This window comes from Pristiophorus japonicus, chromosome 1 (genome assembly GCF_044704955.1).
Source record: "Pristiophorus japonicus isolate sPriJap1 chromosome 1, sPriJap1.hap1, whole genome shotgun sequence".
NCBI lineage: Eukaryota > Metazoa > Chordata > Chondrichthyes > Pristiophoridae > Pristiophorus > Pristiophorus japonicus.
In genome coordinates this window covers 387,464,875-387,482,748 of record NC_091977.1, presented here as the reverse complement: position 1 = coordinate 387,482,748, position 17,874 = coordinate 387,464,875, and the positions used below count along the sequence as shown (strand labels likewise).

Genomic DNA, 17,874 nt, shown 5'->3' with positions numbered 1-17,874 from the left:
GATTCCTGGGATGGCAGGTCTGACACATGAGGAGAGACTGGATCGACTGGGCCTGTATTCACTGGAGTTTAGAAGGATGAGAGGGGATCTCATAGAAACATATAAAATTCTGACGGGACTGGACAGGTTAGATGCAGGAAGAATGTTCCCGATGTTGGGGAAGTCCAGAACCAGGGGACATAGTCTTAGGATAAGGGGTAAGCCATTTAGGACCAAGATGAGGAGGAACTACTTCACTCAGAGAGTTGTTAACCTGTGGAATTCCCTACCGCAGAGAGTTGTTGATGCCAGTTCATTAGATGTATTCAGGAATGAGTTAGATATGGCCCTTGCGGCTAAAGGCATCAAGGGGTATGGAGAGAAAGCAGGAACGGGGTACTGAAGGAATGATCAGCCATGATCTTACTGAATGGTGGTGCAGGCTCAAAGGGCCGGATGGCCTACTCCTGCACCTATTTTCTAAGTTTCTATATAGCATTTACTCACTTTAAAATTGGAATATGCTCATTTATTAGCTACTGTAAACGCTGGCATGCACTTGTCTCAGTCACTTTTGCGACTGGGACAAACAGTTGTTCCCAGTATCGGGAGCAGGAAAGACAGCAGCTCTGGTGTAGTTATTTGATTGACCTTTAACAGTCATTTTCTGAGTTAGCTCTCGGCCTTGGTTCTGTGGTAGTACTCTTGTCGGTGAATAACAAGGTCCTGAATTTGTGATACTTCAGAGACTTGAGCATCTTATTCAAGCTGCCACTTCAGTGCAGCAATGAGGGAGTTCTTCTGCTGTCCTGGCCAATATTTACCCCTCAAGCAACATCACAAAAACATTCGCCATTATCTAATTTTTCAGCTGTGTACAAATTGATTGCTGTGTTTTCTTACATTATGACAGTGACTACTCTTCAAAAGTACTTCTTTCTTTATGCAGGAGCGGGATTCTGGTTCTGGCAGCACTAACATCTACCATCCTCCAACTCAAAACTCTGACAGCATGCTTTTTCCATCCCTCTCTTTCCCCCCTTTCCCCCTCTGCCCCCACCACCCCCCATTTCTAGCAGCTCTTCCCTTCCCCTGGTTCTGACCCCATTGCCCTGTATCCTGAGAGTGGCCAGCTGTCGCTGTGAGAAATGGTAGCTGACTGTTTAGTAACTTCTGGTAGTGGGCAACTGGTAGTATTTGGCTGGCTCCTTGTGCACAGCTCACTAGCTTTAAGGTTTTGTTGGCTAACTACTATTTGTGGATGGGTGGCTAATAGTGTCTGATGTGGTGGTGGTGGCTGGCTGACTGACTGCTAGTTGTGAATGGGTGGCTTCTGCTCATTTCTGGTGGTGGTTGGCTGGTGACGGCTAGCTAGCTCGCTTGCTGAGGTTTGGTGGCAGATGTTGTTGGATGGTTTGCTTCTAGCAGCTGGTTGCTGATTGTAAATAGGTAACTTCTGGTGGCTGGCTGCTGTCGAATGCTGATTGGCTTCTGGTTGCAGGTGGTGGCTGGCTGTCTTTGGCTGGCATAGCTCAACTAGTCACTCAAAAAACTCAGAGCATACAACAACCCTGCACCTACCTTTTATAACTGGAGATATCCTCTTATAACTGGAAATATCCTCAACTCTCAGGAACTCATCCAGCCCCCTTTTTGAAGGACTGCACGAATCCATACTTCCTGCATGTTTTGGTAATGATTCCAGAAGTCAGTAATAAAAATAAATACTTCCTGGCATATCATAACTCCATGTTTCCTCATTTTTACTGATGTCCTCTAGTTTTCCTTTCGTTTTCTAGCTCAAATCACATATCTAAATAACGTAATCTATTCCTTTCATAATTTGAAAACATTCAATCATATCACATCTAAATCTACACTTCTCCAATGAAAAAAAACTATTCCCCAATGCTATCCTGATAGTTAAGAGCCCTAAGACTAGATATCATTCTGGTAGTCCTTGATGACACTCTTGATTATTTACATAACTGAAAAACATCAACAATAACTTTATATAGCGCCTTCAACGTAGCAAAAGTTAAAGAAAAAGGGTCCCTAGTTGGGAGCGGTAACCTTTCCGAGGCCGGACATTTTGCGCCTGGTGCAGAAGTTCCGACCCAGAAGTGAAATTAAGGTTATCACTCTTCACAGGAAGTGGAGCGCAATGTCACGCGTTCTGCTTCCTTTCGGGGCGGGATCGGGGGTGCCACATGGCCTCTCTGTGTAGCCCTGAGGCATTTAACAACATAAACATAAGAACATAAGAATTAGGAACAGGAGTAGGCCATCTAGCCCCTCGAGCCTGCTCCGCCATGCAATAAGATCATGGCTGGGCTGATCTGGTCGTGGATTCAGCTCCACTTACCCGCCCGCTCCCCATAACCCTTAATTTCCTTATTGCTTAAAAATCTATCTATCTTTGACTTGAAAACATTCAATGAGCTAGCCTCAACTGCTTCCTTGGGCAGAGAATTCCACAGATTCACAACCCTCTGGGAGAAGAAATTCTTTCTCAACTCGGTTTTAAATTGGCTCCCCCGTATTTTGAGGCTGTGCCCCCTAGTTCTCGTCTCCCCCACCAATGGAAACAACCTCTCTGCCTCTATCTTGTCTATCCCTTTCATGATTTTAAATGTTTCTATAAGATCACCCCTCATCCTTCTGAACTCCAAGGAGTAAAGACCCAGTCTACTCAATCTATCATCATAAGGTAACCCCCTCATTTCTCGAATCAGCCTAGTGAATCGTCTCTATACCCCTTCCAAAGCTAGTATATCCTTCCTTAAGTAAGGTGACCAAAACTGCACGCAGTACTCCAGGTGCGGCCTTATCAATACCTTATGCAGTTGCAGCAACACCTCCCTGCTTTTGTACTCCATCCCTTTCGCAATGAAGGCCAACATTCCATTCGCCTTCCTGATTACCTGCTACACCTGCAAACTAACCTTTTGGGATGTTTCATGCACAAGGACCCCCAGGTCCCTCTGCACCACAGCATGTTGTAATTTCTCCCCATTCAAATAATATTCCCTTTTACTGTTTTTTTTTCCCAAGGTGGATGACCTCACACTTTCCGACATTGTATTCCATCTGCCAAACCTTAGCCCATTCGCTTAACCTATCCAAATCTCCTTGCAGCCTCTCTGAGTCCTCTACACAACCCGCTTTCCCACTAATCTTAGTGTCATCTGCAAATTTTGTTGCACTACACTCTGTCCCCTCTTCTAGGTCATCTATGTATATTGTAAACAGTTGTGGTCCCAGTACTGATCCCTGTGGCACACCACTAACCACTGATTTCCAACCGGAAAAGGACCCATTTATCCCGACTCTCTGCTTTCTGTTCGCCAGCCAATTCTCTATCCATGCTAATACATTTCCTCTGACTCCGCGTACCTTTATCTTCTGCAGTAACCTTTTGTGTGGCACCTTATCGAATGCCTTTTGGAAATCTAAATACACCACATCCATCGGTACACCTCTATCCACCATGCTCGTTATATCCTCAAAGAATTCCAGTAAGTTAGTTAAACATGATTTCCCTTTCATGAATCCATGCTGCGTCTGCTTGATTGCACTATTCCTCTCCAGATGTCCCGCTATTTCTTCCTTAATGATAGTTTCAAGCATTTTCCCCACTACAGATGTTAAACTAACCGGCCTATAGTTACCTGCCTTTTGCCTGCCCCCTTTTTTAAACAGAGGCGTCACATTAGCTGCTCTCCAATCCGCTGGTACCTCCCCAGAGTCCAGAGAATTTTGGTAGATTATAACAAATGAATCTGCTATAACTTCCGCCATCTCTTTTAATACCCTGGAATGCATTTCATCAGGACCAGGGGACTTGTCTACCTTCAGTCCCATTAGTCTGTCCAGCACTACCTCCCTAGTGATAGTGATCATCTCAAGCTCCTCCCTTCCCACATTCCTATGACCAGCAATTTTTGGCATGGTTTTTGTGTCTTCCACTGTGAAGACCGAAGCAAAATAATTGTTTAAGGTCTCAGCCATCTCCACATTTCCCATTATTAAATCCCCCTTTTCATCTTCTAAGGGACCAACATTTACTTTAGTCACTCTTTTCCGTTTTATATATCTGTAAAAGCTTTTACTATCTGTTTTTATGTTTTGCGCAAGTTTACCTTCGTAATCTATCTTCCCTTTCTTTATTGCTTTTTTAGTCATTCTTTGCTGTTGCTTAAAATTTTCCCAATCCTCTAGTTTCCCACTAACATTGGCCACCTTATACGCATCGGTCTTTGATTTGATACTTTCCTTTATTTCCTTGGTTATCCACGGCTGGTTATCTCTTCTCTTGCCGCCCTTCTTTTGCACTGGAATATATTTTTGTTGCGCTTTATGAAAGAGCTCCTTAAAAGTCCTCCACTGTTCCTCAATTGTGCCACCGTTTAGTCCTTGTTTCCAGTCTATTTTAGCCAACTCTGCCCTCATCCCACTGTAGTCCCCTTTGTTTAAGCATAGTATGCTTGTTTCTGACACAACTTCCTCATCCTCTATCTGTATTACAAATTCAACCATATTGTGATCACTCATTCCGAGAGGATCTTTTACGAGGAGATCGTTTATTTTTCCTGTCTCGTTACACAGGACCAGATCCAAAATGGCTTGCTCCCTTGTAGGCTCTGTTACATACTGTTCTAAGAAACAATCCCGTATGCATTCTATGAATTCCTCCTCCAGGCTACCCCCTGCGATTTGATTTGACCAATCGATATGTAGGTTAAAATCCCCCATAACTACTGCCGTTCCTTTTTCACATGCCTCCATTATTTCCTTGATTATTGCCCGCCCCACCATGAAGTTATTATTTGGGGGCCTATAAACTACGCCGACCAGTGATTTTTTTCCCCTTACTATCTCTAATCTCCACCCACAATGATTCAACATTTTGTTCATTGGAGCCAATATCATCCCTCACAACTGCCCTGATATCATCCTTTATTAACAGAGCTACCCCACCTCCTTTCCCTTCTTGCCTATCCTTCTGTTAAAGGGGAGGGACGCTGTGAACCCTGAAGGTCATTTGATGCGCCTTCACTCGGCCACCAGGGATGCAGGATGCCGTGGTCACAGCAAAACAGAGTGTTGGGTTGCATGATCGCAGCCCGGACCCCGCAACAGCAATGGACAATGGCACGACCGGTGAGTCGGAGGTAAAAAAAAAAGGCGGCACGCAGAACAGCACACCTCCCATTAACTTTCACCCTGCGATCGCTGTACAGCCCGGTTCGCGAAACACGAGACTGGCACTGACATCGCTCACAGCAGCCTGAAGGGGCGTTTCCCAATTTCCGCCGCCGGGCGAGAAGGGATCATCGCACACAGCAATGACGCTACTGCTTTCACGCCTCCGCTAATTCCCACGCAATTTCACAGGAGATGGTAGCGCCCCCTCCCTGGGCGAAAACACTTTCCTGCCCCGTCAGTCCCCCCCCCCCCGCCCCCCCGGAGGCGCTAACGGGAGGAGGACAACACAGGAATTTCGCCCCCACTTTAACACTGCCACGCATGTTAGGAAAAGGGGAGGTGCAAAGAGACCTGGGTGTCATGGTACATCAGTCATTGAAGGTTGGCATGCAGGTACAGCAGGCGGTTAAGAAAGCAAATGGCATGTTGGCCTTCATAGCGAGGGGATTTGAGTACAAGGGCAGGGAGGTGTTGCTACAATTGTACTGGGCCTTGGTGAGGCCACACCTGGAGTATTGTGTACAGTTTTGGTCTCCTAACCTGAGGAAGGACATTCTTGCTATTGAGGGAGTGCAGCGAAGGTTCACCAGACTGATTCCCGGGATGGCGGGATTGACCTATCAAGAAAGACTGGATCAACTGGGCTTGTATTCACTGGAGTTCAGAAGAATGAGAGGGGACCTCATAGAAACGTTTAAAATTCTGACGGGGTTAGACAGGTTAGATGCAGGTAGAATGTTCCCAATGTTGGGGAAGTCCAGAACCAGGGGTCACAGTCTAAGGATAAGGGGGAAGCCATTTAGGACCGAGATGAGGAGGAATTTCTTCACCCAGAGAGTGGTGAACCTGTGGAATTTTCTACCACAGAAAGTTGTTGAGGCCAATTCACTAAATATATTCAAAAATGAGTTAGATGAAGTCCTTACTACTAGGGGAATCAAGGGGTATGGTGAGAAAGCAGGAATGGGGTACTGAAGTTGCATGTTCAGCCATGAACTCATTGAATGGCGGTGCAGGCTAGAAGGGCCGAATGGCCTACTCCTGCACCTATTTTCTATGTTTCTATGTTTCTATCGTCCTTTTACTCTTTTTATTGTCTGTTCTTAAAGCAGATTTTGCTAAACTTCGCCCTATTCTTTTGGAAGCTGTTTTCTTGAATGTAGGCATTGCAACGTATTTCAGTATATATATTTTTTTAAGTCTACTGTAAAACACTGGAAAATCCACAAAACAACAGATTAAAAATGAAGCCTTTCCTGTGAGCTTGACTTCACACCTGCATAGGGAAGAAATCCACTGTGTGAACTATGGTATGCACACTTAATAAGCTAGCCACTACATCAGTGTTCCTAGGCCAGGAGTATGGAGGTCGGTTATGGAGTGAAAACTTATTTTAAAGCCACAGAATGTTAGTATGTGGCTTAATTCATGCAATTACTTATATTGCATTAGCCTAGTCTAACTCCATCACTTGCTAAAAGCCAGCGCAAATGTAGTATTGGTTTGAATGCAGGTCACATGCTTTTTAGACAAGGAGCAGTGTGTTGCATGGAAGGGGCGGAATTAAATCTCTCATAGTTTTATGGGTGCTTTACTTGTGCTCGGTATTCAGTACTCTATTAATGTAACAGCAGCACTTGTTGGTATTAGAGATACCCCATTAGCATCTTTCATGCTTATTTTTATTTGTTGAGTCTTTTAGCAAAGTGTCTTGGCATATTTGACTTGAATAGATTGTCCACAAATTCACCATCGGAGATTATGTTAGGGATGGCAAATACATTGGTTTTATTGTGCTAGCAAAATTCACTGCTGAAAATAAAACTTAAGGATTTTTCAACTGACACTGACATCACCTAAAAATCCAGCTGTAAGGGAATTGGGTCTTGCATTGGATTTAACACTGGCCTTTCATCTCTTGAGGCCTGACTCAAAAGTAGCATAGACAATGGAATGAAGTCTCTTCTGTTTGTTGACTGAAAGAGAGTGAAATAAGTCTGCGCTAATTGCGTGAAACGTGCTCATAGCAAATCGGCAGCCCTTTTACATTACACCCATTTTTTTTTTCTATTTACTTCAATGGAAAGAAAATCTGGCAAGTTGTCAAAAGGGGCTGGCTGCCAACTCCCTATGAGCACATTTCACACTAGTGGCACAGATCAGCTTTACTCTAAGGGCCCAAGTTTGCCCAGCATTGGGTGCCGTTTTTTCGGCGCCCAGTGAGTTTTTTGGTACCGAAGCCCAGTTCAAAGATTCCCCAATGTCGGGGCGGCAGAATGTTGGCGCCATACATTCTAGCGCTGGTATACCTGTAAAAGAAGAAAGCGCGCCACTTCTGTGCAAAAGACAAACTTTCCCCAGCAACAACATTTTTAAAACCGGCACACACACACCCTAGAAGTCCCGTAGGAGAAACCCTTACCTGCAGTTAGAGAATCCGTGCTGGACTGTTCCTATCCCCGGTCAAAGGGACTCCCTATCCCTTATAAATAAACTTTCAGGGAATTTAAAAAGCAAACAATAACTATAGGCAAGTATAAAAATAGAAATAAATGTAAACTTACCATTAATGCTGCACCTGCAATAATAAATGTCAGCTTGCAATGAAAGAAAAAAATCTTTACCTTTTTCCTACGATCTTCTCACTCCCCAAAATCTTCCACAAAGTGCAGGGAAACCTTTTACAATTACCAGGATTGAAAAAATAGCAGACAAATTCGAGTTGTCTTTTTTAACCATCCAATGCAGCCTTCTCCTGATTCTCTGGGACGTTGACTGCAGCCACTGCTAGCCCCCGGCCAATGGTCCTCCACGCAGATTTTATTTTTGTGCGCATGCACAAGGCGTTTTAATTTTTTTTTAAAATTTTTTTGCGCATGTGCAATTAGTTGCCCATGTTTTTTTCTGGAATGCATGCGCTGTGCGGTTCCAGCGCACACTGGAAGCCCCACCCTGCGAGATCAGCTCGGGTAGCGCAGTGTCAAAAGGTGAGCATGGTAGAAGAAAACTTAGGTTTTTTATTTTCAGCACTGAGAGGCCAAATAAAAACAGCGTCCAGGTATGTGAGCGCCATTATTTTTTATTAGGGAAACTTGGGATCTAAGTTTACTCCATTAAATGAGATAGAGCAATCTCAATCCAGCTCCAAGTGGACAGGGGCCCACAGCACAAAATTGCCTCTAATTAACATTAAATTGACAATTTCGCTTAGACAAGTTACAGGTTATTGAGTGTGGGAAATGGAAAAATACAGCACAGAAATGTTCTTCTGAGTTGTAAATGAGGCATATTGTTGTGGCACAGTAGAGGAAGCTTTAATCTGCATGTAACTATGCTCTGGGAGAGCTCAATGCTACATGCCTACGAGAATCACAGTCTCTGTACAGCCACCTAAGAACTCAGGTTAAGAATGGAAGCAAGTCTTCCTCGATTCCGAGGGACTGCCTATGTTGATGGTGATAATGGTATATGTGTGTGTGTATATGTTTCTGTGTGTGTGTGTGTATGTGTGGGTATGATGTGTATGTGTGTGTCTGTTTCTGTGTATGTGTGGGTATGATGTGTATGTGTGTGTGTGTATGTATGTGTGTTGTAGACATGTATGTATGTGTGTGAGTGTGGTGCGAGAGTGGGTGTGTGTGTGTGTCTGTGTATATCCCAAAGCAGAGGGGACAGCAGAAGCAGTTCCGCAAAAAAGTTAATGCCGGAACACTTAGAGATCCAGCTAAGAGAGCTCTATACAGCCAGCGCCTCACAGCGAATCTGGCGTGCCTTGATGACCCTGAGATGCTGAATCCCCATAGCGCTTGGTCTGCCCTCCAGGCCTCTATAACCAGTGCCTGTGAAGAGACACTTGGTCACTCAACCAGAAAATATCAGGACTGGTTTGATGAAAATGATCAGGAAATCGAAGAACTAATAGATCGCAAGCGTAAAGCATTTCTGAGCCTCAAGCAACAACCCAACTCAGGAGCTGCAAAACATTACAGACGGCTCAAGGCTCAGGTCCAACAAAAAACCCGTGACCTCAAGAACAGGTGGTGGATGGAGAAAGCACAGGAGATACAACAACTGGCCAACAGCCACGATATGCAAGGATTCTTCACTGCAGTCAAGGCATACCACGGTCCAAACTCCCAAGGCCCCACCCCACTCCTGGCCAAGAACGGGGAAACACGCCTCAAGGACACCGAGGCTGTCAGGGCCCGATGGAAGGAGCACTTTGAAGATCTCCTCAATCGAGACTCTGCGTTTGACTCGAGTGTTCTCGACTCCATCCCGCAGCATGCGACCCACCACCAACTCAGTGAAACTCCAACGTTGCACGAGTTAGGCAAAGCCATACAACAGCTCAAGAATAACAAGGCTACGGGTGCGGATGGAATCCCTGCTAATTATGGCGGAGAGGCGCTTTTGGCATGAATGCATGACTTCATCTCTCTCATCTGGAGGGAGGAGAGCATGCTGGGAGATCGCAGAGATGCAGTGATTGTGACCATTTTTTTTAAAAGGGGACAAGTCCGACTGCAGCAACTACAGGGGAATCTCGCTGTTATCAGCCACTGGGAAAGTTGTCACTAGAGTTCTCCTCAGTTGTCTTCTCCCTGTGACCGAGGAGCTCCTCCCGGAATCACAATGCGGATTTCGTCCCCTATGGGGCACAACGGACATAATCTTTGCAGTGCGACAGCTGCAGGAAAAATGTAGGCAGCAGCGCAAGCCCTTATACATGGCATTTTTCAATCTTACAAAGGCCTTTGACACCATGAGCGCCTATGGAGCGTCATCCTCCATTTTGGATGCCCCCAAAAGTTTGTCAACATCCTTCGCCTGCTTCACGATGACATACAGGCCGTGATCCTTACCAGCGGATCCATTACAGACCCAATTCACATTTGGACCGGGGTCAAACAGGGCTGCGTCATCGCTCCAACCCTCTTCTCAATCTTCCTCGCTGCCATGCTCCACCTCACAATCAACAAGCTCCCCGCTGGAGTGGAACTAAACTACAGAACCAGTGGGAAGCTGTTTAACCTACGCCGCCTCCAGGCCAGGTCCAAGATCACCCCAACCTCTGTCGTTGAACTGTAGTATGCGGACAACGCCTGCATCTGCGCAAATTCAAAGGCTGAACTCCAGGATATAGTCAATGTATACATTGAGGCATATGAAAGCATGGGCCTTACGCTTAACATCCGTAAGACAAAGATCCTCCACCAGCCTGTCACCACCGCACAGCACTGCCCTCCAATCATCAAGATTCACGGCGCGGCCCTGGACAACGTGGACCATTTCCCGTTTCTCGGGAGCCTCTTATCAACAAAGGCAGACATTGATGCGGAGATTCAACATCGCCTCCAGTGCGCCAGTGCAGCCTTTGGCCATCTGAGGAAAAGAGTGTTTGAAGACCAAGCCCTCAAATCTACCACCAAGCTCGTGGTCGACAGGGCTGTAGTAATACCCGCCCTCCTGCTTGATCTGAGGCATGGACGATGTATAGAAGGCACCTCAAGTCGCTGGAGATATATCACCAAGGATGTCTCCGCAAGATCCTGCAAATCCCCTGGGAGGACAGGCGCACCAACATCAGTGTCCTCATCCAGGCTAACATCCCCAGTATTGAAGCACTGACCACACTCGATCAGCTTCGCTGGGCAGGCCACATAGTTCACATGCCAGATACAAGACTTCCTAAGCAAATGCTTTATGCGGAGCTCTTTCATGGTAAACGAGCCAAAGGTGGGCAGCAGAAACGTTATAAGGACACCCTCAGCCTCCCTGGTAAAGTGCGACATCACCACCGACACCTGGGAGACTCTGGGCGAAGACCGCCCGAGGTGGAGAAAGTGCATTCGGGAGGGCGTTGAGCTCGTCGAGTCTCAACACAAAGAGCATGAAGAGGTCAAGCGCAGGCAGCGGAAGGAGCGTGCGGCAAACCAGCCTCACTCACCCCTTCCCTCGACGAATGTCTGTCCCACTTGTAACACGATCTGTGGCTGTCGTATCGGACTGTTCAGCCATCAAAGAACTCACTTTGGGAGAGGAAGCAAGTCTTCCTCGATTCCGAGGGACTGCCTATGATGATGATGTGTGTGATGTGTATGTATGTGTGTGTATATCTGTGTGTATGCTTGAGTATATGTGAATGTGTGTGTTTGAGTGTGTATGTATGATGTGTATATAAAAGAGCTGGAGTGGTGGGCCCTGGAACACCGTGGCCCCCCCCGACCTGCGAGAAAACAGGTGGGGAAATAAAAGAGCTGGAACGGCATACCACTTCAACCTCCATCGCGAGCTACTCCAAGTGTGCGATATTTTTGAGACGGGCGACTGGGTGACATCATCAAAACCCTGCTCGTCGTTTTGGAGCGTAGGCAGGAACATCGGCAGGACCCAGGTACAGAGAAGTGGGAGGGTCGGGGCAGATGAGCGCGAGTGTTTGTGGCGAGATGCGGTGGATGTTTATGGCAGAGGTGCGACAGATGAGTGTACGGGGCCCAGAAGAGCTGAGGTCAGGATTGGAATATCGGGTCCTTCATCGGAGCACCTGTGAACTCATGGAAGCAAGTCATTCTCATTCGAGGGACCGCCTATGATGATGATGATGCTACATGCCTGAAATAGAAACTGTTCCGAATAATAACGACCCTCACCTTGATGAACACATAAAAATTGTTGCATTTTTTAGAATCTGTGTTATAATATTAGCAAGTTCTTTGCTCTTGATTCTGAATTATTGATCTTCCAATATTTTTTGATATCCCTTTTGTTGCCAGTAGGAATTTGATCACAGAGTTTGGCACTGAGCAGAGAGAGAGCATTTTGGAAAAATTAAAACTTCTATGTTTAAAAAAAATGAAAAACTTACTGTCAATGTCATCAATATCTGGAGAGTATTTAGTTGTGTGCATCTGCCTTTCCATTGAAACTCGACATAACCTTCAAAATCTCTTAATAAGGCAATTGTGGTAGACTGATCCAGCCATATAAATGTAAGATGTAACGACAGTAACATTTGTAAATAGGATATTAATTGTGTCCTTAATCATATAGGGAACTTCAGCGATTGGACAGCATCACAAAATCACCTGTCTTTTCACATGTTTCTGAGACGCTCGGAGGTCTGACAACTATCAGAGCATATAGGCGTGAAGACAAGTTCTTTCAACAAATTCTTAACAAGATTGACTGTAACACTGTTGCTTATTTATATCTGAACACTGTAAACAGATGGCTGGGAATACGACTGGTTAGTTTTCAAATGAACCATATATTTTAATGATTTTTGAGAGATGTTTATTTTCAGTAGTTGTGAAAGAGTCTATATGGAACTATAGAAAGAATACTTGAAAGCATTTTATTAGAAGATAAAGTTAAAATGTTAAACTTTGTTTGCCAAAAGATACAATTGTTAATATAATTTAAGATTTTTGGTGCCGGAATTTGGATGAATAAATATAGAAATGAATAGCTAACTCTAATGTCAATTCTATTTTTCAGGATTTAATTGGAACAAGTATTGTTTTTGCTTCGACACTCTGCTCATTATTGACAGCAACACTGGGCTACCTGCAAGCTGGACTCGTAGGCCTTGCCATTTTATATGCCTTAAAGGTAGAGAAGAAAAAGCAAATGATATTTATAAAAAATCTGGATGGTAGTATGTTTACAAAGCCAATATTATACAAAACCTGGTGTATGATTTTCAGTTCATTTTTGGCAGTCTGTTAATGTTCCCTCTTTTAAGCGTGGTCCCTTTAAACATGCTGCGCAGTGTGCATCTTCCAGCGGCAACAACAGGTGAGCGGCCTGCGCAGGGCCTCGCGATTGGTGTGTGGCGCACACCTTTGTCTGTTACAAAGCCATTTACATTTCAGGCACTATCTTGCTTTTAAAAACAAAATCCCACAAAATTCTGATTCAAGCTATATGAACCTCCAAAATCCATTTATCTTTGCTGTGGGGAATTATTTTCAGATGCAAAAACGTGTTAACGTGGTTATGATCCATAAGGACAGAAATCAGCAAGGTCGAATAATGTGTCTCATTGGTAGAATTGTTACTCAAGTCTACAATCTGAATAAAAGTCAATACAAAAGGAACATTTTAACATTGTTCACATACCTATTTTGATTTTGCATTTTGCTGCACAAATGCAACAAAGGTCTGCTGCCGCAAGGCCATTTTTAAACACGAGTGTTTTGTTTCAATTACTCTTCCTCCTCACTAAAAAAATGGCCATTCATTGAATCTTTTGATTTTACTTCCTTACCTGGTAGACCGTTTCAAATCTTTATTATCCTTTGAGTGAAAAATATTTTCCAAGATTGGTTTTAAATTTACTTTTCACTAATTTAAATTTGTATCCAGACTGTAGAACTTAAGCTCTCCAATCTTTCCTAATAATTCAATCCCTTTACAATTGGGATCGGGATTTTTGTTCTTCTCTGCATCCTTTCATGCATTTGTGTCACTTCTCAATTGTTAATAAGTACAGCACATAACCTTCCAGACATGGGTTTAATCGCTGCTCTGTGATGAGTTAGCTAATCTGTGATGATGGGGATGCCAGAACCATCTTCCAGGTTATCACTAGAAGAATGAAGGTGAAAGTTAGAAGATTATTTTCTCATAAAGGTTAATGAGAACATGAAATGCTTTCCCGCAAGTGGCTGCTGAGACAAAGATTGTAATATTATTTACAAGGAATTAGATAATTATTCATAAAGGAAGCATGTAAAAGGATAGCGGGGAAAGGACAGGGAAATGGTTTAGAGTAGACAACTCTTACAGAATTGTTAGCAAAGGTGTAATAGGTCAAATAACCTGTTTCTCTGCTGTAACATCTCTAATTCTATTTTGTCAAAGTCACAAGAAGTGCACAAGAATACAGTGGGTGATTTTAACAAGTTCCTTATTTCAACTTCCTTTGTTTACAGTGTATTTCTTTGTTTCCAGATGTCTACTTACTTGAACTGGTGTATCCGGGAGTTTGCAGATATGGAAATGCAGATGAATGCAGTCGAGCGGGTGAATCACTACACTACCCTTCCATCTGAACAGCAGCTTGAAGAATCTCAAACTGACACAGGTTAAACGTTCTTGGCTTATTTAATTCAGTTACTTCCAATCTTGATTAGTGTTGTAAATGCATGACCTGAATTCTTCTAAACAGGATGTTGCAAACCCAAACTTAAATATGTTAGTCACATCATTGTATGGAATTTGTTTACAGCCTTATTGAGCTACCCATCAGCAGTGTTTTTTCTACTCCGAATAATGTCACTTTGATTCATTTTTATTTCTTTATTTTAATATTCTGGCCGATAAAACTTTTTAGTTCCCTTTTCCACCAATTACCTCCCCTCCCCCATCTCTTTTAAAGATGTGAGCTTCCTGTAGGGTACAGTCTGTGAATGCTGATAATTCAAGTGGGAATTTGACGATTACTGGTGATAGACTGTTTGGCCACAGGGCATCACAACCAAGCCCAATCCTATAGTCACTTGACCTTCACAGACTGCCAACAGGCGTGGCAGAATAGTAATCAAGAGTGGTATCCAATTTTCTGCTGTCTGACTCATTTCAGTAGATTGTTCATTTAAAGAAAAATGACATGTATAATGTCAAATGCTAAAATCAGGACAATAATATATAAAAATAAACTCAGCATTCACAATATTGATGTTCATGGGTCCATTTACCTTCAAGAGACTGTGCTTAGATACAGATTTAAAATATGGGGAGAGTGTCAGTTTTAATCATAATTAATGTACAATATTTAGTTGAGAAATTGAGTGTAATAGGACCCATGAACATCAATATTGTGAATGCTGAGTTTATTTTTATATATTATTGTCCTGATTTTAGCATTTCAGACCTTATACAAGTCATTTTTCTTTAAATGGACAATCTACTGAAATGAGTCAGATAGCAGAAAATTGGATACCACTCTTGATTACATTGTAATGTTTAATGCTTTATTCACAGTGAGTTATGTAAATTTAATTTTACAGTGTATCGTGCTATTATTTGACCTAATTCAGGTTTTATACTCGCATAATATACAAAAGTTTTACCATTTCCTAAAAGGCTGGTCTTAGCTCACTCTAAACATATCACATAATTGAAAGGATGCATGATTTGTCATGTGCATTTATTTTTAAAAGATATGAATCATACATTATTCCTTCAAAACTATTGCTGCCTTAATTGAAATCATGGAGCTATAAATTTTCTTTTACCGGTTCAAAAATTCTGTTTATTAGTTAAGTGTCATTTCCTGAAGTAACATATCTGTGAATTTCAGGAAATCTTGAAGTGCTGTCTGGTAGTGCAGATTGGTGTACCAATGCACTGTGGCATAGAGTGATTTCTTAGTTGGACAATTGGGAGAAGATGTGAATGGAAATCCTTAGCTTGAGAGAGGGAAAAGCCAGAAACATCTCCGAACTCTTTCATGTAGCCAGTTATAGAGCAGAATTGACGGAAACTAGAAAATAATTGCTGAATACTGGGTGAGAAGGGCAAATTACAGTACTTTCTAATAATATTCAAATTGTATTTTCAGAAAGATAAGAACATAACATAAGAACATAAGAATTAGGAACAGGAGTAGGCCATCTAGCTCCTCGAGCCTGCTCCGCCATTCAACAAGATCATGGCTGATCTGGCTGTGGACTCAGCTCCACTTACCCGCCCGCTCCCCATAACCCTTAATTCCCTTATTAGTTAAAAATCTATTTATCTGTGACTTGAATACATTCAATGAGCTAGCCTCAACTGCTTCCTTGGGCAGAGAATTCCACAGATTCACAACCCTCTGGAAGAAGAAATTCCTCTCAACTCGGTTTTAAATTGGCTCCCCCGTATTTTGAGGCTGTGCCCCCTAGTTCTAGTCTCCCCGACCAGTGGAAACAACCTCTCTGCCTCTATCTTGTCTATCCCTTTCATTATTTTAAATGTTTCTATAAGATCACCCCTCATCCTTCTGAACTCCAACGAGTAAAGACCCAGTCTACTCAATCTATTATCATAAGGTAACCCCCTCATCTCCGGAATCAACCTAGTGAATCGTCTCTGTACCCCCTCCAAAGCCAGTATATCCTTCCTTAAGTAAGGTGACCAAAACTGCATGCAGTACTCCAGTTGCGGCCTCACCAATACCCTATACAGTTGCAGAAGGAGCTCCCTGCTTTTGTACTCCATCCCTCTCACAATGAAGGCCAACATTCCATTCGCCTTCCTGATTACCTGCTGCACCTGCAAACTAACTTTTTGGGATTCATGCACAAGGACCCCCAGGTCCCTCTGCACCGCAGCATGTTGTAATTTCTCCCCATTCAAATAGTATTCCCTTTTTTTGTTTTTTTTCCCAAGGTGGATGACCTCACACTTTCCGACATTGTATTCCATCTGCTAAACCTTAGCCCATTCGCTTAACCTATCTAAATCTCTTTGCAGCCTCTCTGTGTCCTCTACACAACCCACATTCCCACTAATCTTTGTGTCATCTGCAAATTTTGTTACACTACACTCTGTCCCCTCTTCCAGGTCATCTATGTATATTGTAAACAGTTGTGGTCCCAGCGCCGATCCCTGTGGCACACCACTAACCATCGATTTCCAACCCGAAAAGGACCCATTTATCCCGACTCTCTGCTTTCTGTTAGCCAGCCAATTCTCTATCCATGCTAATACATTTCCACTGACCCTGCGTACCTTTATCTTCTGCAGTAACCTTTTGTGTACCACCTTATCGAATGCCTTTTGAAAATCCAAATACACCACATCCATCGGTACACCTCTATCCACCATGCTCGTTATATCCTCAAAGAATTCCAGTAAATTAGTTAAACATGATTTCCCCTTCATGAATCCATGCTGCGTCTGCTTGATTGCACTATTCCTATCTAGATGTCCAGCTATTTCTTCCTTAATGATAGTTTCAAGCATTTTCCCCACTACAGATGTTAAACTAACCGGCCTATAGTTACCTGCCTTTTGTCTGCCCCCTTTTCTAAACAGAGGCGTTACATTAGCTGCTTTCCAATCCGCTGGTACCTCCCCAGAGCCCAGAGAATTTTGGTAGATTATAACGAATGCATCTGCTATAACTTCTGCCATCTCTTTTAATACCCTGCGATGCATTTCATCAGGACCAGGGGACTTGTCTACCTTGAGTCCCATTAGCCTGTCCAGCACTACCGCCCTAGTGATAGCGATTGTCTCAAGGTCCTCCCTTCCCACATTCCTGTGACCAGCACTTTTTGGCATGGTTTTTGTGTCTTCCACTATGAAGACCGAAGCAAAATAATTGTTTAAAGTCTCAGCCATTTCCACATTTCCCATTATTAAATCCCCCTTCTCATCTTCTAAGGGACCAACATTTACTTTAGTCACTCTTTTCCGTTTTATATATCTGTAAAAGCTTTTACTATCCGTTTTTCTGTTTTGTGCAAGTTTACCTTCGTAATCTAGCTTTCCTTTCTTTATTGCTTTCTTAGTCATTCTTTGCTGCCTTAGTCATTCTTTGCTGTCTTAGTCATTCTTTGCTGATAGTATTTGGTTTTATTCCTTCCCTGTTAGGCATAGACTTGACTCTTACTTACAGTCGATGTAAAATCTGCACATAAACCCTCCAATGTTGCTGTATAAGTGACCTCTGTGAATAGAGAAAGTTGATTT

The 17,874-nt window shown here is 43.3% G+C and overlaps 1 protein-coding gene across 6 annotated transcripts in view; it reads left to right on the top strand.

The window, feature by feature from the left end:
• Positions 1-17,874, top strand: part of LOC139274170 (ATP-binding cassette sub-family C member 9-like) — a 343,814-nt gene that overhangs the window by 283,838 nt on the left and 42,102 nt on the right. For all 6 annotated transcript variants that reach the window (XM_070891221.1, XM_070891210.1, XM_070891227.1 and 3 more), the window contains 3 exons: positions 12,241-12,436; positions 12,688-12,801; positions 14,146-14,278. In XM_070891221.1, the coding sequence (XP_070747322.1) occupies positions 12,241-12,436; positions 12,688-12,801; positions 14,146-14,278 (443 nt within the window). The remainder of the gene's footprint in view (positions 1-12,240; positions 12,437-12,687; positions 12,802-14,145; positions 14,279-17,874) is intronic.